This window comes from Chaetodon auriga, chromosome 1, assembly GCF_051107435.1.
Source record: "Chaetodon auriga isolate fChaAug3 chromosome 1, fChaAug3.hap1, whole genome shotgun sequence".
Classification (NCBI taxonomy): Eukaryota; Metazoa; Chordata; class Actinopteri; order Chaetodontiformes; family Chaetodontidae; genus Chaetodon; species Chaetodon auriga.
The window spans coordinates 25111821-25133625 of NC_135074.1; the positions used below are offsets into that span (position 1 = coordinate 25111821).

Here is a 21805-nt window from a genome sequence, read left to right on the forward strand (position 1 = left end):
TGAAAATTTCAAAGCAATTCATCAAGTAGTTGTTGAGATAACTCAGCCTGGGCCACAGTGGCGGACCGCTAACGTCACAGCGCTAACAGCATCTCCATGAGGTAAAACTTCTGAATGACCCCCCCGGCCCCCAAGTCACAATGTGTCATTTTTACACTTTGGTTTTCATGTAGATTAAAAAAGACAGCTATGCCATTATTAATTAATGAGCTTTGTTTTGTGACTTTCGGACAGAGTTTAGCTAGCTGTTTTACATGCTAAGCTAAGCTAACTGGCTACTGGCTGTAGGCTTATACGTAACTGACAGACATGAAAGTCTTCTCTCAGCAAACAAATATGCATATTTTCAGAAATGTTTGTTTGACTGTAAAATCATGTTTATTTTCTACACACTCATTTCTTTTCCGTGCCACCAAACTGCATCAGTTACATTTTGATTTCCTTGCCAATAAATCTACTTTACTGTTACCGCCTCCCTGCTCCGTGAGGACACAGCAATCTGGGGTGAAGTTTCTCTAATCTAAACTGATTACAGTGGTGATGGCAGCCTTTCCCGCTGCGTGCCATTTTCAGCACATCCCCCATCCACTTTCTCCCTAACCTCCTCCCTCGTCATCACAGCTGATTGCACTGCTGAAGTCCAAATGAACTGTTAACCTCGTCTTCACCAGGGCCATAAATAGACAGCACAGAATGGCATTCAGGCACTGACGAAACAATGCAGAACATTTCTGCTTATGTTGAGGATCAGCGGAGTGGGCCAGTGTGTCCGAAGTCACCATTTGTTATTACTTAATTAGAGATCTGCTGTGAATGGACTGAGCTACACAAGTGCTGACATCTTTAGGCAATGAGCTACATGTGCCATAGCCAATGATGCATGTAGCAATAATGTATTAATGATGCACATGAATATTTCAGCTGCTTTTCACATTGTGAACTATTGGTCTTAGGCTTCTGCTGAGCCGCTGACTATGAATGCTGACATAAAAGGCTGAAACAGTCATGAAACGTGGCTTCAGCAAATTTTTTAATTCAGAGCACGTAGTGAGAGAGAACCAAACACAATTTCATCTTCTAGGAAAGAATTTGTTGATTGTAAATTTTAATATATTTAAATGAGTGTTAAAAAATGAGAGAGGGTGCATCACAATGTTTATCAGAGCAGATTATTTGACAGCTAGAAATGGTCTAAACGTGCTTTATGAAGTGACTTGATTTAAACACGGGTCAGATATATACCATCTAAATGGTGGTATTACAGGGTCCCAGTGGTCCCAAACACTAATTACTTGGATAACAGCATGCAGGTTACTCTTTGATGGAGGCCACTTGGCCCTCATCACTTTAAAACCATCATTTTTAAACAAACATTTATGAACACATTTAATTAAAGTATGATTTGTGGAGTGAAAGTTGCACCAGAAACACCTTTAAACCAAAACACCCAAAATATACATGTTGACAAGTTGCACAGTTCAGTGCAGCTCACTAAATATTAAATGTGGAGTAGAGAGACAGTTTTTTGGCAAATGAAGTGATTTCTCCGAAAGGAAAATCTAAAAATGAATTTTCAGGCTGAGCACAACAACAAACTTAATGAAACAGATCCGGCCCCTCCAGTAGTTTAGAGTAGACCCCTACTCTTAAGGTATGTCCACCACTTAATCTGTGATTCCTAACCTTTTCGTCCTATAACCCATTAAAACAACTCAATGCCTACTTGCAAACCCTTGTCACGAGAGATCTCACGGTGAACATTAGCTGTGAGAAAATCAAACAAAGATTCATTTTTCCTTCTGTTTCAACTTACAGATGTTTAGTGGCCTGTCCAATCCAATATTCCACACACACAGAAAAATATCTTTGATAATTCAGAAGAAATCAAAATCATCAGCCCCACAGTCTAACAAAACAGAAACCAAATAATTAAGAAAATACATGTTTATTGACAACAGCTCCGTTCAAAAGCATCCATATATACTGTCGTGACACAGAAAAATAAAACTGCATTAGAAATAGATTTTCTCTGGAAATTCTGATTCACTGTTTGCAACAACACTGTACTGGATAATTCAGAACACCCTGATATCAAAGCATGTGAAAGATGAAAACTATCTGAGCACAAAACAACTCCTGAGTGATATTTCCCCAAACACTACATCTGTCATTTCAGTGGATTTTCAATGAGTCCCATTACTGAAAATTACAAGTATGTCCTTATCATTCCCAGAAACGTAACGAGAAAATGTTAAATGATTACAGGGCTGAGCAATATGACGTGATATGAGAAAAAAGATACAGTGCTTAAGTATGGGAACGGTAAGTGAAGTGAGCATCGGCTTTGTATTTTTAATTCAAACAGTAAAATTGTCAATCACAATGTTGAAAAAGTTCCACAAGTTATGATGATGGACAGTAAATTATTAGTTTATCTATTGCTCAGCCCTTGCTTATGAAAAGACCAACAGTTGCACACTGCCACATATGGTATTGCAATGCAAGTACTAAGACTGCAAATATATGAATACTGACATCACCTGAGAGATTAGAGCTCATTAGCGGTCATAATATGGTTTCTGATGATGGGAGTTGTATTCCTGGTTGGAGCTTGGAGGGCCCGATTGATACCTACTTCCATGCCCGGAGTGCCTGTCTCTGTCTCTGTCTCTGTCTCGGTCTCGGTCTCTGTCTCTGTCTCTGTCTCTATCTCGGTCTCTATCTCTGTCTCTTTCATGCCAGTGTTGCTGCCCACGATGGTCCCCTCTCCAACCCTGGTCTCTGCCCCAACTTCGGTCTCCTCCCCAACCCCGGTTTCCACCCCACCCACGACCTCCGTATCCACGACGGTCCTGGTACCTAAACGGAGACGGATGTAAATTAACTTTCAGCCTTCAACAACAGGTACTAATACATGCATTACATGGAACAGCCGGAACGAGAGAAACCTCCAGAGTCATTTACTTCCAGATGCTCAGTGGTAGACAGCCTGTTGCAGCAGCTGCCTGTATGTGTGCTGCTATTGCCTGTAATTCTGTGTTTTGTGTCTAACTGCCCTTGTACAACGTCTTATCTTCTGTTAAGGAAGCCAGGTTTCCCTTTTACATGATGGTTACAAATTAGATTGATGAACAAATGTTTAGACTCGTCTTTCTTTAGTCTGGTAGTTAATTATTTTTTCACTTTAAAATTGTGCTGTCTTTATGAAGTAGTTAATAGTGTCTGGTATAGAAAGGTGTAAACTGATTAAATTTTATCTAACTTAACGGGGCGCACCATCAATTCACAAATAAAAGTCAGTTTACTAATCACAAGGAGTACTGTGCTCAGCCTGTGAATAAAGGAGCTGTATTATGGCTCCATTGGCTGTGGAGGGCTTGAAACAACTCGAGCTATATTTTTGTAGCCCCAGCCATTATGATAACATGGCACCAACCAAAGTAACAGTTGAGATATCAGACCACAGTGAAAGCACAAGCAGTCAGATAATCATACAGTTTATAAGCAAACACCAATTTAAATCAGACTTACTTGGAACGCAATGAAGATTCATTCTTAATAGCAGCACTAAGCCTAACAATGAATAAATGACGTTACGTAAATTACAGCTTATGAAAAAAAAACAAAAAAAAAACAAAAAACTGCTCGGTGCAGTTTGAGAGCTAACGGTACGTTACCTGTTATCTCTGCCTCTGAAATTTCCTCCTCCACGACTCCTCCAGTCCTCGATGATGGGTGGGGGGTCAGGTGGTCGGCTCAGATACTGCTGGTATTCATGGTCCTCCGAGGAAAATCTGTGGGCAAACAGCTCCTCGTACTTCTGCAGGTTATCCGTAGTCTCGCTCATACTGCAACGACAGAAGAAAAGCTACAGAACCACTGAATACCACGACATAGGTGCTAACGCGGCTATATAGGCTCATGTCGTGTTAACGGGCGGACATGTCTATTTTGATATGCTTGCTATATGATGTAAACCATAGTTCCCAGGCGGAACAATAAAAACTAGACCGCTCTGGATGGGATTAAGCAGCGTTAGTCAAAGATAGCGTACACGTACAACACAAAAATACCCCCCAAAAATCATCTTTCAATACAGACCTTTAACTGCGTTGAATGTTGTTAGCTTACACTACACGCCAATGAAACGACTTCTCTGAACAAATTCCACTTTCAGTACGTCGCTCAAAAGCGTCCCCGGAACAAACGAAGACACTTCAATGGTTCCGGGAGCGCGCGCACCTGAGAGTGATTGACGGCCATTACCTGCCAGCTAGAAACAGGCCAAATGGTCAATATCAAATGGTTTAAAGTCTGTTATTTGGTACAAACGGTCGACTTGGAAAGTTACAGAGATATAAGTTTGAGTTTAAGATGCTAACGAGTGGCGCAGCTAATCGCATAAATTCGCTATAACCGTTATTTTTGCGTAATTTCTAACAACTTCATATCCACTTAACATGTAAGTACAACTGAATGTAGAAAACCCATCATCGTTGTTTTTCGCTTTTTAACTGCATGTTTTCTTAATTAGCTAATTTTCGGGTTATTTGGAGGTTCCAGGCCGCAGTTTGAGCTAAGACTCCGGCTGACACCGCAGACAGCACAGGTTTAAAAAAGTGTGGGTGGCTCAAGCAGGAGTGTGAGCAGGTGGAAGCCGCTCCGTGTCGCTGCTGCTGCCCTTCAGTGAAACACAATCCCGTCGGGGAGGAAGAAACTCTGCTCGGCGAGCAAGCAGGGAAACGCAAACATTAACTTAATTCATCCACGCCGATGGTTTGAAGACACGGAGGAAGAAGCGAGTCCGAAGTGGGAATTATTCTACTGCGTGTCCGAAGAGGAAAAACAAACAAGCAAAGAGAAAAAACTTCCTGAAATGAGCGGGGTTCTGTGAGGCTCAGCTTGACAACCCGGTGAATCGAGTTTACGAAGAAGTGCTCTCGTATTTCAGTTGTCTCTCAGCAGCGAGAGGACTTGCTCGGAGCTGGCGCACGGGGAATGAACTCTTTGGACCGCTAATCATCTTTGGACTTTGACTACGCTTTAAAGCACAATTTCTCTGTCAACCCACAGCCGATAGAGCCTCCACACATAAAGGAGTTGTTCCTCAAGTCCGCGGCAATGGGGTGAGTAATCCAGAAAGCGCTGCCCTTCAGAGCGCCTCTAATGACACCTGCACCGACTCAAACGTTACGCGTGTGTGCGGTGAAAAATATGGAAAAAAAAAAATATCTCCACAACTGTCCACTTTGCCTGTCAAGCCTCTGAATACATGCCATGATCACAGTCGCTGCTCCCCAGCGCTTGCCTCTCCGTGTTGGGAGCTGAGGAAATTTACTCTTTTATAGCCACATTATTTGGCAGTGTGGGGAATTTAGGAGGTGACTTCAGCTTTCTTGTGTGGAAAATGCTTGATGCCATTTTTCTGATTGTGGGTGGTAAATTTTTGAGCACAATTTCAGGTGGATCCGTGTAATTCCTCTTTCAATACTTCAGCTCCTGCTCATCTGTCTGTGGGAATATGGTTTGGATTGGAGAGGGTTATGATATGGAGGTGTCAGAGTCAACGCTGCCCACTAATAGGAGAGATGGTACTTCTGGGAGTGTGTGTATTTGTGTGTGTGTGTGTGTGTTGTCCACAGGGCTGGAGGTAGTGGTGTACTCCCACAGTTGTTTACAGGGTACAGTGCATTATTTTGCCTCCATAGTCTATTGTGTGAATGTTGACTCTGTGGCTCAATGCCACAGTTATGCAATCAGCAGCTCTCTTCACATCTACATACCTTACTGAGTTTTGTTTCTGGACTGCCTACTCTTTTGCTTTTATTTTACTTAGAAATAGCTATAATAGTAGCACAGTGTATTCAATGTATTTCAGAATCAGACCTGCCCCTGACTGATATATGTAAACTCCATAAAAGCTTCCATCTGCAATGTTAAGAGACCTTGATTTATGCAAAATGCAAAAAAGGTGTGAATAATAAGCAGTGTTAATGCTCACTAACTGAGTAAAAATTGGCAGCTAATGCCACAGTGTGAGTTTTCCCAGAGCAGACATGTATTTTTTTAATACGTAAGAAACCAGTTCAACAGTCCTGACTCCTTCTCAGGAGTTTGGATTACTCATCGAGCAGGTTTGGAACAGTTGGCAGTGTTGTGTCATGAAACTGTCCCGGTGGACCAGCAGCAACAAGGCAGGAGGTCACACCTACTGTAGTGACAGAGCAGAGACATGGCAACAAGTTTGCTTTTTCCAGTGTCCTGGTTTCACTCGGTGCCAACCAGTGGTATCACAGCTGAATACTTTTTGGAAGGCGGGAGCAAGCAGCTCCCAGGAAATTTCATCTGGCCAGCCAATCTTTAAACCCATTGTTCTGGGTCATAAACTGACAGGGTTTGTTGAGGGTTGCTGCTCGAGCTTATTTTCATTATCCATTAATGTAATTGTTTTCTCAATGAATCAATTAGTTGTTTAGTCTGTAAAGTGTCAGATAATTGTGAAATATGACCAACACTACCCTTCAGAGCCCATTCTCAGACATATTTCTGCTTAAGAAGTTATGAAAATGTGATGATTGTGTATGATGTTTTTTAAATTGACTGATTATTTCAGCCTTTATTGAATCAGCAGATTATGAATTGGTTGATCATTTAGTCTATGAAATATCAGAAAATAGAGAAAAATGTTATCAGAGCCGAAGGTGATGTCTTCAAATCACAAAAACCAGCACGTATTCTCATGTGAGAAGCTGCCGCCTGTGACATTTTTTCTTAAAATGACTTGATTAGTAAAATTGCTACCAATTAATTTTGTCAGCTGACTAACAACAAACCTCTCAATTCTAACTATTATTGATTCATCTTAATCATTTTTTTCTCTCATGTCTTTAAATTTTCAGAAAAAAAGTAAAAACAAGTAGCCCCTGGTGACATCATTAAATTGCTCGTTTTCCCAATCCAGCGCTTACACTAGTAGAAATGTTCAGTTTCTTATTGAATAAGACAAAGAAAAGCAGGAAATCCTCACAATTGAGAAGCTGAAATTATGGAACTGTAGACATTTTATTCTTTAAATAAGCTTAAAATGATGGACTAATCAGTTAATTGATTGATTTGTGATCAGTTCAGGGCGAGATCAAACAGTGAAAAGTGAAAATCAAGACGGAGTTCATCTGTTACCTCTTGATTACACTTGGTAATGGTGCAATGTGGACCGGTCATTACAGATAAAAGTGTGTGTGTGTGTGTGTGTGTGTGTGTGTGTGTGTGTGTGTTTGTGTATTTGTTTGTTTGGTGGTGGGAACTATAGATCGTTTGTGGTGATTTTTTTCAGGTGTCTCATTGTCCCTGAATCTCTCGGCTCCTAAATGCAGTTATAGATTAACTATAACTCACACTCTCCCTCTCAGTATCTTGTCCCTTTCTTACCGTAGGTATTTTATCTTTGATCATGTGCTCAATCAGTACCCTCTTGACCGTGACACATTTATTATTGATCACGCCATTACCACATGATTTAGAAAGCACAGCACTGTGTGTATTAGTCTAAATTATAACACTGTATTTGTGCAGCATGCCCAGTAAGTCAAATATGTGTAATTGAAGATTGCTGAATTTAAAGAGGGTGAGAAAATTCTGATAAGAGTGGCAAAGAAAGTGATGGTAATCGTGTTTTTAAGTCCAGTTTTGCATCTTAAGCGCTGCATCTCTGGAATTATTCCAAAAGAAAGCTCAGATTGCCCGAGAGCCCCTTCTTAAGCGGTCACACAGACAGAAATGCAATCAGCATATTGCTATTTAAAATAAGCCACCCTTGGAGCAGCCCTAACACAGGGATAGATGATAATCTCCTGGCTGGCCAGAGAGTGACAGCTAAGGGCTTAACACTCATTGATTAGGCTCTGTGACATGTGACATGGCAGTGGGTCTCTTGGCTGCCCGGGCAGGAGAGTGGACTGTAAGCCTAATCGGAGTGTGTGTTCCCAGTCTGTGGCTGGACATGAAGGTTGTAGAGGTAGTGGGGGTAGAAGCAGGTCTTAACTGTTTAAGAATCATGGGTAAATGAAAGGGGACAGACTGACGGCGGATTGGACGTCTCCTCACCAGATGGTTGAGGCCTAGGAGGCCATCTGCTGCCATGCTGCGCTTCTGTGGCGACTTCCTCACTTCCTATTTCTCCGAGCTCTCAGATTAAGTTGGGCTCTGCATCCTTTTGCCTCAGTGCGATGGAGGAGGACCTGCTGCGGTTGCTGGTTTGAATCTGGCCGACTGCCTTTGTTGCATGGGACTCTGACTCTCTCTCTCTCTCTCTCTCTCTCTCTCTCTCTCCAGTTTAATGAGCTGTACTGGCATGAGGTACTGGCAGTTCAGTATACTGTATGCTGCCAAAACATTGGAAGTAATAATGAAGGTCACCTTTTATTAATGGCAGTAAAAATGTGAAACAGACAGTGGTAAGGTTAAAATATCATACAAATGTTAAGAGTACATTAGCCATATAGTAAAAAAAAACTTTTCTGCTGAACCGCTCTCAACTCGTCAAATACTCACTGTAATAATTTGAAGTCATTCACCAGCTATTAAAATTGCTGTTAAAATTTTTTTCCAGTCAGCTAATTGATTCATCAGCTAATCGTTTAAGCACTAAATGAAATACAGTACAACACAGCACAGGGAGTGATGTATTCTACTACCGAATGCAGCTGAGCAACAAAATCCCAGCTGCTGTCCATCACTTGCACTCGCTTTATTAATGTTTCAGTCCTCAGACCTTCATGATTTTTACCTGTTAAGTGTTTGTGTCAGTCTGCAGAGATCTTGGAGTCCAGGTTATTGCACCCCACAGTATCTGTGGGCAAACCCGCCCTTCTTTGACCTCCTGACATCATTAGCAGAGCAGCGTGTTTATTGCGATAAAAGCCCAGGTGGTGTTGTAGTGATGATCCCACAGAGCTTTCCTCTCCTGCCTACTTTGCTCATTCACTCAGACAGAACGCCGCTCTCACTAATAAGGCAGCTCTGCTCTCCAGCAGGCCTCACAGGTAAAAATGACGGAGCACCTCAACTCTCTTCTTCTGACATGAACAGGATTACACCGGCTAATGAGGATTCAAGTTATTAAATCCATTTTTTTTTCTTTTAATGTTGGCAAATAAATGCGGCTTTAGTCGTCGTAACACATTTGTTTCTAATTTGCCATTTTCATATTGCCAGAGTCACCAGATCTGTGCACCCTGTGACCTAGATATGAGTTTCTCATTTTCCCTCGCTGACAGATTTGGGAGAAGATGTTCTTTTGTTACTCAGTGCCACAGAAAAGTCAATTGTAACTTGCAGAAAAAGTGAGGAATGATACGCGTTAGTGTTCCTCCCCTAATGCACTGTAGGTATTTGACAAGTGACTAATGCAGCTTTTGTCATGAAGTTCTTTGAACAGACAGAAATACAAATTCCCTCTATTTGTCAGACTACTTGGGATCATAGGCGGCGTTTTCTACATATTGTGCTGGAAATATAATTATCTTAAGTAACTGATGTAGTCAGGTGATTGTCCCTCTTTACTGCCTGTCTCATGGAGACAAATTGACAATCGAGAATTTGACACAACAGCACTTAGAGTGGTGGAGTGATATGTGTTCATTACGCACATCAACATGCCAAAAAGACTTTGAATGCTCCCAAAGTTGTGTGTTTTGTTAATGGGACTGTTTGCTGCGTGTGTTTTCATCAGGTCGCTGACATTAATGTGGTGCATTTCACTGAAAGTGTCTATTCGGCTTTGTGTTTTGCTTTCAAAGGGAGACAAAATATTTCTAAACAGGCCAATGAGCTCATGAAGGCCCACTGGCAGAGAGATGTTGTCTCGCTAGTGACGAGATCATATTATAACATCACTCATTGTGCCTGTGGGTCTTCAGCCAATAGTACCTGGATGTACAGTTGGCTAGTTCATTTGTCCTCTGCTCATTTCACACTCCAAACATGGTGTAAAACCCAGACATTGTGTGTTGATGCTATCTCTCCGCTGACCCATTTAGAGGTAGACTTGACACCTCGGTATTAATACCGGCAGTTAAGAAAAAGCCTCCGCTCATTTTACTAAAGAGTATCATGTGAAAGGACCAAGAGTAATCAAATTATACAGCTTACATAAGTGCATGTTTACCTCTTCATTTGCTCATTTCTGAGCACTACAGCACTGTCATTCATCCAACCCTTCCATTAATTTATCTAATTTTATGTAATTATACATGCTGCCTCACATCTGTGTTGATTTCTGGAGATGGTAAAGTAACATTACGTTCACTCTCTGCAGGGATGTGACGAATGTCCCTGCGCACATATCTTAAACCACTGCTTACCTACCACACACGTTATGAAGCCTGTAGGAGGTCTGACGTTTCATTGTTTGACCTCAGATTCCCCAAACACAGATCAATATCTTAAGCGCTGACTGTGACTGATGAGGAAAATCTGTTTGGGGAGTGAGCCTGGAGTGGATTCTTAAACTCAGGAATCTGGACAAGGCTGTTTTCTCACTTGGTGTGGAAGCTGCTACGTACCTGAATCCTACAGGTGTAGCAAAACACGAATGCAACCGAAACCAAATGTGACCGCAACCCCGTCACATTAAAATCCATCCTAACTCTCAGTCGAAGATACAAGCTCCCTGCTGCTATTCACACTTCTTCTCAGGACGCGGTGTCATCCCGCGCCATCTTAAGATGTCGTCTTTAAGCAGCAGGATTATCCTTCTCTTTAGCAAACTTCACTTAAAACTCTGGAGAATGCTGCGTCTAGGTAAACCCCTGCCAGTGATCAAGCTAACATTTCACAGGATTTAAGAGAACAAGAAGCAGACAGGCTTAGTCGTGCATCACTGCTAACACACACAACACTGAAATCATAGTTACTGCATGTCTGCGTTTGTGTGCAGTCATAACTTTTGGGATGTAGATTCACAACAGATACATATTCCCTCACTGTACGGTACAATCCCGTCAACAATTAGACTCCGTCCTCAGGTGTCTGACTGTCAGCACATTCCTTCCTTCTTAATTTAGTCTTTCGCAGGCACACAACACGACTGCTGCATCATCAGTGTGGATGGGCCTGAGGTGGGTGCGTAGGTGTACGTAGGCATAGACAGCGTGGACTCACTCAAACCCCCCCTCCCGAAACACACACACACACACACACACACAGAAACGCACACATACACCTGTAAATTATTTAAAGCACCAGATGGGGGCCGAGCAGCGAGAGAGAGAATTCAGCGGCCACAAAGTGCCAAATGTCGTCTTCTTTTTTTATCCAGTAAAATCAATCAACCTAATGCTTTTTATCTGAGGAAAGCAGATCACTGGATTCCACCAACAGTTGTGTGAGTGCATCCATGTGTTTAGCAGTGGCCTTTCACTTCTCTTCCCCTGCCAGTGTGAGCTGGCTCCAGACACTGCCACTGCAAAGGTCAGCCTGTGTGTGTGTGTGCGTGCATGTGCGTGTATGTAAAGTGACAACAGTGATCTGTATAATGGGTTTTGTTGTTCCCAAAACAGATGAAGGCTGAGATTAGGCTTAAAGCGGACAGTGAATTTATTAGGCTTTCATTTCTGTGAGAACCATAATCCCAATGGAAGCAAAAGCTTTATTAGCTCATGAATTTTTTGCTGGCTGCCTGCATGTCTGACATTATTTGCACCGGGACTTCATGGAAGGGCATTAAAGTAATACTGGACCGAATGTCCTCTTGACAACTTGCTTTGCAAGTCGTTGTCATGCTTTGCAACAACAATGGCACCATCTGCACCCTGTTAATGAAACCTCTCGCCTTGCCATGCAGGAGGAGATGTGTTTATGTTTCTGTTAGCTTGAACAGCTGTTTGTTTGGAATGATTTTAGTGACTTTTTAAGAATGTGCTCTCAGATGATTTGGATTTGGGCTTATTTTTCTAAGCACCGTCTTGTGTTCTGAAAGGTGCGGTATATGTAAAGCTTTTCACTGTGCATGAATATATATATTTTTTTTTTTGCTGCGCCAAGCAGATTGAGGCTGTGCCACTGTGTCCAGCTCAGAGCCCTTGTGCCCACTTCACACATTTTGTTGAAACCCTTCATGTCATGAAAGTAAATGGCAGGAAGAAAGAATACTAGAAAGTATCAGGATTTCAAAAGGTTTATGACACAAAACTGATGCAGGAAGTTTGTGAGGAAAGCTCTCTCCTGAGAGCATGTTTGTAACCGAGAGGGGAGGCCATGCGCGCTGGAGATTAGTGATCATAGGTATCATCAAATCAATCCTGATCTGATCTGTACGGGACTCAACAGAGTACGAGCCCACCAAAATGAGACAAATCATGAATTAGAAGTGAAAAATGATGCATCCAAACAGAACAACTATGTGCAGGACAGCAAACAGCTCTTTGAGAGGACAAACCGGTCTAACCAAGCAAGCAAACATTGGTGTAAACAATGGACTTAAAATAAATAAACAAAAAAGATGCAAATGTTTTATTAGGAAGGAAATGCACTCCTCACATTTGTTAGGCCTTGCGGCTGCACACAGTGCGATTTGGTGAGAAACTCTTGTTTGTGTACAAGAAAACCCCATGTGGCACTTAAATTTATGGTTCAGTTAGCAATCCAGCGCGCATGCAGTCAATGAAGCCTCCAGCACTACTTGCATATTGCGTGAGGACGCATGAATGAATTCCAGTGACACTTTTTGGTGTGACCGTACACTTAGACTCATGGCGAAGAAAACATCCCAGAACATATTTTCAAGAAAAACAAGAGGCCGGGATCAACTGGACAAGCGGAAGGTGCCAGGACAAACCAATGTAATGTTTCATTGCATTGATAAGAAGATGAGAAGAGAAGGAGAAACACTGAGATAAAAGACAGAAGCAATTTAGCAAATTCTCCACGTAGGCTGTAAAGTGTTGTAACAAGCAGTGTGCGCCAAGTAAACTTCGCCCTGTCCGAAAAACACATTCACATTTTGATGGCCAGCAAGATAAATCTGTCTTGTCCTTCTCTGCCATATTCTTCACCTGCATGTGTTATGGAGTTCTCGAGGCGTCCTCTAATCCCTCTCATCCAGCCTCTCGACTTAATTATTCCTCACTCTTGAAACTTTACAGGAGAGCGTCACAACCTCCTGCACTCACCTTTTCAAATTAGAACTTGCAGTGGATAATTAAAACCTGCTGGGTCCAGTCTGGGTAAAGTGCTGCCATCGAAGGGAAGTGCAAATGGCTTTTCACTTTTAGCACTGGCGTTCAGTCGGTGTCGAGTGCCTGCGTAGTTTGTATGGAACTGAGAATATGAGCGTGCTGCATGCAGGTGTGGTTATTTTTACCACAAGCTGCACTTGAACAGCGTCCTAGAAATATTCTTGGATGTGACGACATGGCTAATGGTGTTGAATCTGGTAAAGCGACAAAAGTACAAAACGGCAACTTTTTTAAACTCACTTCATATCTGGAAAAAGTGCAAGCGTGTGAAGAGTGGACTAAACGTGTAGCTTCCCTGTCTGTCTGTTGTACATTATAAATATTCTCACCTGCATACCACACCAGAGCAGTTAAGTGTGTAGTGTTCATGCGTAGTGCGCTGTTTGCCTTGATGCTTTCAACAGAAAACAGAGAAGAGGATTTTCTGAACATATTTCACAACAGCTTTCAACTGTCGTCAGGTTACGGTGTATTTGTGTATATGGGTGTGTGTGTGTGTGTGTGTGTGTGTGAGTGTGTGTGACAGAGAGTGGATAATCAGTGTCTCGAGAGAGATGAAGGTGTGTCTGTGTGTGTCATAAAGAGGAGGAGCATTTCCTCTGTGTTTTTGTCAGTCTGCAGTCATTCAAGTTTAACATCATCCCCACGTTGCTGCTCTTCTGAATCACATGGGCAGCGAGCCGCTCGTCGCTGGGAGGCCGATTACTTCACCCTCTCACAGATATATGACATGATTTTGAACTTTCCCCCCATCACAGTCGTTGTGGAGTTGGGTTTTGAGAGCTAATTCCATTTGGGATTTGGCAAAATAAGTTGGCAATAATACCCACATGTGCATATTTTTTACTGAAAATGAGTTAAACCTAGATAGAAGCATAGCGGACTCAGAAGGATTGGGATTCAGTAAGAATATTCAATACTGGATTTGGATTTGAAAAAATGATCAGACGTAGCAGTACCATTAGGAAGGACTGAAACTCAGCTGGAGTCGTGTGAATAATGGCACAAAGTGTTCACTGAGATGGCTGAAAGAGGCTCAGCAGGGTTTTCATGTACTTACTGTTCCCAAGAAGGTTTGAAGTCATGTTAACATAATGTGTCCCAATACAATTGTAGTTTGCTCTATAAAGGTGATTCACCACTGCTTTTATTACAGGTGTAATTTCAGGGTTTTAAATGAAAACATTACTTTGCCATTGACGTTAATAGCTTTAAATGCCTTTAATCCTCGTAGTACTCATATCACTCATTACTGTGTTGCTGCTGTTAGAGGACGTTCCTAACTGCTGCCTGTACTAGTGATGGTTTAATTTCCATTGAAATGTGCCTCCTATGAAGTTGCCGCAGTCACTCAGCCCTGAGTGGCAAACACAAAACTGTCAGTGTCAGCCAAAAAAAAAAGAAAAAAATGTGCAATCAGCTGAAAAAACAGATTTTTATGAACAGACTGTACTGTTTATATTATTAGAAAAGTACAGCTGATATCAGATTCAATGATGTGTGTTTCACTGCACCAGTACATGAAATACATTAACAAAACAATTCAGTTGAACTACAAATGTAATGAGTTCATGGACAAGTATAAAGATGTATAATCGGAATGACATGTTGGCGTTAGTGTAGGCGTTTGCACAGATCGTGTAAGCGGCTTTTTATGTTTGTTTTCCTCTTGGAAAAACGACGAGAGCGTAAGAGCGACGTTCACCTTCTGGTTTGGTTGACTAAAAGCTGAGCAAAAATTTTGAAGTTGGTCTTTTTTGAGAAGACAACAGAGAGTCTTTTTGTTGTTTGACTGTGTTAACACATGTAGATAATTGCCTCAGATGTATTCAGTGCACAGGGAAAATCTTCCATCAGACAATAGATGTGAGTGCATACACATTCATAGAAGCGCTCAGTCTCACACAAACACCTACTGTAGATATGTGTTACTGTCACCTTTTAGAGGGGAGGAGGTGTTGATGTGCTAATGGCTTTGGGTTGCTATAAGGATTTAGGGTTTGTGTTACATTATCACCTGCTCATCCCTACTGAAACTCTCAGGACTGTGCATCTCTGGAGACACAGCAGAGTCCCTGCAGGCATAATGTGATGGAGAGATTTTAAGAAGTCAACACACACACAGTAACTGTGTGCAAATGTTATGAAATGCAGCTCACTGATCAGTGGATGTCGTCTTGATCCGCGGTTACATATTACAGATCCTTCTCTCATACTGTCCTCTGTCCTCTGCTCTCCAGGGAGCAGCCGATCTACACCACCAGGGCCCACGTCTTCCAAATCGACCCAACCACCAAGAAGAACTGGGTCCCCGCCAGCAAGCAGGCTGTCACAGTCTCCTATTTTTACGACAGCACGCGTAACAGCTACCGCATCATCAGCGTGGATGGATCCAAGGTATTTGTGTGTGTGTGTGTGTGTAATCATATCAGAATGAGATGATGGGAAACATTTAACTGCTCTCAGGAGAGACAGTTGAGGCTGAGGAAGAAGCACTTAAAGCCACAGTTGAACAAAAGGAATTATGAAGCGTATTAATGTTACATGTGCAGCTCCCATTGATCAGCTTCAATCTAACATTTGACCATTTGATATTTTCCTACACTGGATGTGAGGCAGGTCGTCTGTGGCTGCCCGGGTTCCCTTTAAACGTCTGACTCGCTAAAACACTGCAGAAAAATGGTTTGAAATTAAGACTGGGTTAAATGATTGACATCAATATCATGATATTGATAAGGATATTTTGCATTATCAGTATATGTGGATGTGGCAAATGTATGCACAATCACAAGTTAAACTGTTGTTCAAAACAGCTGTCACTCTTCATATGTGTAAAACAACATTTAAGAAGATTTTAATGACGAGCCCAGAATCACTCATTTGCACTAGTGAGAACATTTTTCTTGATAAATGACTAAAACGATGGAATACGGATAAAATTGTCAACAATTTTTGTTTAAGGTGGCAATCTCGAAGATTTCAGTGCTGGTTGATTTGGCAACACCTGTGGTTACTGGTGGTCATAGCAGTTGTGGTTGAATACTACAGGTCACGAAATGTGGGGTCAGCAAAAAAAAAACTGTTTTTAAGAGAGAAAAGAAATGAGACAATTGTTGGTCTTTTCCATCATTTTGTGAGCAACCGTGATCTGATTTAATGCTGCATGTGGCACAAGTCTGCAGTCCGTAGGCCACAGTGACAGGAGTTGTTACCTGGCTGAGAAGTCGAAGATGGTTTGCAGCTCACTGTGGCTGCTCCTCCTCTTCCATTTGTCTCAGCAATATTTCGAACTGATCCGCTTTATTGTTACGTAGACACATTTTTGATTGACCATAGCAGTTAGTGTAACGCTGACTGACCCTGACTAACCCTAACCCTAACCCCAGAATTTTAAGTACCTTTTAAGGATCCAAGATCCATTTTTTATTCTACAAATAAAAAGGGTCCCAAGATCCTTTGGATCCCCATTGCCCCCGAGAGCCCGTGCCCTCCGCAGTGCTCCCCCAAGAGCACTGCGCTTTTACCCAAACCTAACCTAACCCTGACTACTTCACAATAAAAGTCAACTCGTGTTTCTCCATTGAAGTTCTTTAAAGCGAAGCTGCAGCAGTAGGAAATGCCAAGACCAATACCCAGTTCATAATACTTCAAATTTCTAAATATTTCAATACTTTCATCAGTGGGGCATAGGCGCTTTTGTGTGACTTCATTCAGCAGTAGTGACTTAACACACACAGAAATGTGTAAGATGGTAATGATATAGAATAATCACCATGATATCGTTTGGCTAGAGTCGCTAAATGCTAATTATTCCTCAGCTGTAATTGGAATGTTTATAGCATAAATGTTGTTCCCGTGCAGGAAAATTAGTGTCACACAGCACAACCTGAAAAACAAGACTACTGTGTACAATGTATGTGAAGCATGAGAGCTAAGAATAGATGTACACCATACAGAGTATTTACATTCATCTACATTTGTACACAACTCCACATATTCATGTCTAGGCTCACAAAGCATGACTCCGTATGTCATTCAGTGCGCTGTCTCGCTAAATTGGCCTCTGTTAAGATAAATGTTTATGAAAGGCTTACAAATGCATGTTAACCGTTCAGCACACGTCAGAACAGTAACATCAAGATTAAAGTCAGAACATCACCAAACAGCCCTTTCAGCAAATTAACAAGAGCAGCCACGAGCTGCATACCTGTCAGAGTGTCAATTAAGCTCAATTATCTGAATTTGCTGTTGTCAACAAACAGCTGACAGTTGTCATACTTCAAGGACGATGGAGCTTTCAAACAGCGACGCCACCGGCTCAGCCTTCCTCCCTCCCAGTCAAATCCCTCTGCACTGATTTTTGAACTGATTTCATGTTTTTCTTCTGGAATCTGAGCATGACGTGGAGATTAAATCATGCATGTGATAACAGACACCATATGCGTGTGCCTGCATCCCATACTGACACCTCCTTCTTCTCTTGCTATCTGAAAGAGTAGATTATGTGTTTCCATGGCAATCAGAGTCTTCTCTCTGTGTGGAAAGTGGAGGAGGGTTACGACAGCGGCATCCCTCTGCTGACACTGCTGGGCGATCACCTTTGGCACAATCTTAAATCGCACAGATGACCTGCAGAGCCTCTTCAGAGACTGCATGGGTTGACAGTGGTGTGGCCCTGTTTATTTCCTCATTCCTCCTTCCTCCTTCAACGTTCGGATTACCAACTCAACAGCTGAAGGGTGGCTCTCACAGGAGCTCAACATATATATATCTGAATGCAGAGTATTTGCATAGCAAGCATTTTCTGCTAAGGAGAAGCTCCTCTTAACAGTGACAAATAAATGCACACCGCATGTTGGATTTCATATTATTCTAATCTGCCTGGTAGGTTTGACTAAGTTTTGTCCCATCTGGCTCAAATATAAAGAGCTGCTGTCAGGATCATTAGTTCAGGAAAACATGTTCCTGTGCATCTTTGCAGGACGATTTAAAGTAAGAAACGTCTTTAGTTTAAAATGCGTTATTTCTCTATTCCTGCGTGGCTTTGTTGAGTCAAGCTCTGTTAGCTTCAAAATCGCTCTCTTCCCACAGCTAGAAACCAGAGAGGCAAGACTTTAATCTGTTATGTCATCAAGCAGCACTTACAGAGCTACAACACTGACCATACTACTCGCATTTTTATCTTTCATGTCCTTCCTTTTTTGAAAGAATAATAAGAATAAGAATAATTTTTTCTTTGTAAGAAAGAGATTGGAAATCTACTTTCTTTCTGGCTAGATACATCTATATTTTGGTATGTCCTCTCTTTCCTCAAGGCCAGGTGTTCTCTCTCCATTGCTGTCATCCTCTGTGTCCTCATGTCTCTCCACTCTCCTGCAGCCTAGAGTAACAGAGCAGTATGTGTCATAAAATGTCTGCAGGCAGTAGCTATATGTGAGCCATGACAATTAAAATTTCTGAAATAAAATGTTATCTCATTTTGAATAGAGACGAGTCCTGCTGGTTTCCATTTTATCCCCTTTTCCAGTTAATTTAAGTGAGTCAAAGTGATGCCGGTATGAGCAAAGTAACCGTAAGCGAGGAAATGTTGAGTCGCATCAAATAAATGTTAAATATAGTTTCTAGTTTGTGCACTAGCTGCGAGGGAGACAGGTCTGTCCAGAAGAATAGCCTGTGCTGCTGTACACGCTAACTCTGACAGACCGTCAGTTTATATTCGTCCATCCGTGATGACCAGGCAACTCGCTGATGATGATATGGCAAGTAGAGGAGCATATCAGCACTTTTGACTCTCGCTCATCCTGAATCTTGCTTCCCACACAGCGACGTAGTGAGCTCTCTGATTACAGGGTGAAGAGTTTTCTTGCTGTACTTTATGAATTATTAAAAGTGTGATAGTGTTCTGACCTAACAGAAAAAAAACTTTCCACTCTTCTCTTGTTTTGACTATTCTGTGCTTTTTTTGCCTCGTGTTTTTCTCTTTTACATCCTACCATCTCTTGAACTACGCCCTCTTTCTTTATTTCATAGTACGTCTCTCCCAGCCTGTGTCCAAAATTAACATTTTGGCTCTTGTGCTGAGGATCTGGGCACTGAAAGACATGTTTCTGTCAAGCTTAAGAATTTAAAATGACTCTAAGTGAGCCTGTTCAATTTGTTTCTGGCCGGTAGGTTTGCCAGATTTTTAACTAGTCTAACGTATAGGTCAATATTACAGCCCCCTGTGGCCAAGCACCCTGTGTTATCATCACCCTACCATAAAGAATTGTAGCTTCTCTACTTGTATGTCATAAAGTTTCCAACAGGAAAACGAGTTTGGTCCATTGGGGATGAAGGGGACATGACTGCCCCATTCATGGAAGTTGGAGTTTGGGTGAATCACTAATATCAAGCCCCTGAATACAAGCCTCCAAGCAATCATCCATGAGGATTATGATGCTCCCACTCCAAAGCTGGTCTGAGCTTGCGTGAATCTCCAACATCAGGAAGTTCAGTACTGCAAACAGCATTGCAAATCACTGACTGTTTTGTCAGGGAAAACAAACTGGGACAGCAAACACATAAAAAAACATGAATGCCATCTAAAGCGCGATTTGTATTTATTAATTTCTGCTGGAGTGCTGTTAAAGCACCACGGTGCACCTTTGGCACACTTGCACGGTTAAGTTGTGGCTCGTTTTGAAGGTTATGTAACTACAGTTCCTACGGCGGCAAGTCCACATACATTAGTCAACTATAGCTGTCCACATGATGAGTAGTTTCATCATATTGAGAATATTACTCAGCAGTCAGCCAAACATACAATCAATGAAATGAAGCTGCATTTGGAGCATCCATTCTGAGGAAGAGTCACCTGCTATGAAAACATAGCTCAGCGAGCTTTCTTCTCCTGCAGGCATAGTGGATGCAGCAACAAGCTGGCTTTGTAATGTGTCTTTGCAAATGCATCACAAATAACAAAACCATCAGAAGAGCGAATAATGATTGAAAGAACATTTCGGTGCTGCCTTCACTGTGCTGTTCACGGGCCACCGGCAACAAACGAGGAATGTTTTCTTGCATGTTGCTCAGTGCTTTACATCGTGACTCAATCAACACACCTTAAATGTCAATATGACAACTTTGAGAGTAGAAAGGGAGTGTTGCACAATGCCTACAGAGCCATAGTGTGGTTCCATATGCATTTCTATTAGTAGAGGACGTTTCAGGCCTCCTTCAGGATCCACTGTCCTCATAAGACCCAGTCACTGGTATGTTAATAGGCCACACCTAAGTAACACGTCTGATGGTGATTAGATAATCATGTTCTACCGTCAGGGTGACGAAGATCATCAAGAAGCCTTCAGTGAATCAGAATGGCTATAGTCTGTACTCCTTCTATAGTCACAAAGCTAAATTAGACTGAACGGTAAATGGACTGCTTTGGAGTGCTTTATAATTGGCCTCTCATTCGCCCATTCACCTCACTCACACATTGTTGGCGACAGAGCTGCCATGCAATGTGCTGACCTGTTCATCGGGTTCAGCGTCTTGCCCAGGGACACTTCAACATGCAGACAGGAGGAGCCGGGGATCGAACGCCCAACCCAATCTGCTCCACCTCATCTAATGTTATCTAAGATTAGAGCCTTTCTAACTATTATATTAGGTCAGCTGAGTCATGGTGTGTTAGTGGGCAGATCTAGAATTTATGCCGTAATACAGAAAACAGCCTTTAAGATTTTGATGTTGTAGTGCAACCCTGACTCCAACTCAGGTGACCGCCCCCCCAACACCCTTCCAAACCTGCGTCATTGCCACCAGGGAACACTGTGTTTTTGCAGCCCTTGATATATGGTGTGCTAATATGCATCAGGTCATTAAAGCAGTTGGCAGACATACAAGAAACATTGAACATTTCTTCATCCTCGTCACACCTCTTCTCGATGAGCAATCCCAATTTTCCATTTCGCTGTCTGCTTCGATAGAGGACACCGCGACCATCATCTCGTCTTTCTTTGGCCTTGTTTCAGTCATAACATGGCTGCCAGTTCCTTCTGTTCATCATCATGACTATCCTCATTGCCCATTTGTCACCATTATTTTGAGATATAGCCTTCAGAAACTAGGCTTTGTGCCGCATATTCAGCTAGAACTCACTAAAGTCTGCAGTTGTTGACCACGGTAAAATGGTGTGGTACTCATTATAAGTATTGTGATACTGACTTTATTGATCTTTTTAAAACGTACAAAATATTCAGTGTTTTCAGAGTATCGTGTTTCAACTGTCCATAATATGTGGAGTGGGTAACAGGATATCCAAGACATTTAAATTTTCGTCGTCCAAAAAAAGCTTGATAAAGTCGTCTGGCATGTGGCGCTTGATGAGTGATCGCAGCTCTTTCCCTCCCTTATATACTCCTCTCCCATGTTCCACGTCTCCTGCCTTACTGACTCTGCAGATTCTGTGCGCTCTGCAGACACATAATCAGCCGAGGAAGATTTTTCCAGTAACCTCCGGGCTGTCTCTGAGTTTCTAACTGACCCTCAGGCCATTGGCCAGCCGAGCTTCGCTCTGCGCGCCTCCTGTG

The 21805-nt window shown here is 42.1% G+C and overlaps 2 protein-coding genes across 3 annotated transcripts in view; one reads left to right on the forward strand and one right to left on the reverse strand.

Moving 5' to 3' along the window:
- Positions 1-1929: 1929 nt before the first annotated feature.
- Positions 1930-4290, reverse strand: LOC143321294 (uncharacterized). 2 transcript variants are annotated; one of them, XM_076731573.1, is made up of 3 exons: positions 4102-4290; positions 3678-3848; positions 1930-2859 (listed from the first exon to the last, which is right to left on the reverse strand). In XM_076731573.1, the coding sequence occupies exons 2-3, from the start codon at positions 3845-3847 to the stop codon at positions 2559-2561; spliced, it is 471 nt and encodes a 156-aa protein (XP_076587688.1). In that variant the 5' UTR covers position 3848; positions 4102-4290; the 3' UTR covers positions 1930-2558. The 2 variants fall into 2 exon arrangements, with proteins under 2 accessions (XP_076587688.1, XP_076587696.1); XM_076731581.1 differs by having other exon boundaries at positions 3678-4290.
- A 698-nt stretch (positions 4291-4988) lies between these two features.
- Positions 4989-21805, forward strand: part of homer2 (homer scaffold protein 2) — a 29983-nt gene continuing 13166 nt past the window's right edge. Inside the window, exons 1-2 of the mRNA XM_076731564.1 lie at positions 4989-5126; positions 15476-15632. Coding sequence (XP_076587679.1) covers positions 5122-5126; positions 15476-15632 — 162 coding nt within the window. The 5' untranslated portion in view covers positions 4989-5121. The remainder of the gene's footprint in view (positions 5127-15475; positions 15633-21805) is intronic.

What these genes read in the sequence shown, in the direction of transcription:
- LOC143321294 (XM_076731573.1), bottom strand. Translation starts at nt 3,847, where the DNA reads ATGAGCGAGACTACGGATAACCTGCAGAAGTACGAGGAGCTGTTTGCC. An exon ending in TTCAGAGGCAGAGATAACAG is followed by an intron (nt 2,860 to 3,677) that starts GTAACGTACCGT and finishes GTCTCCGTTTAG; the next exon opens with GTACCAGGACCGTCGTGGAT.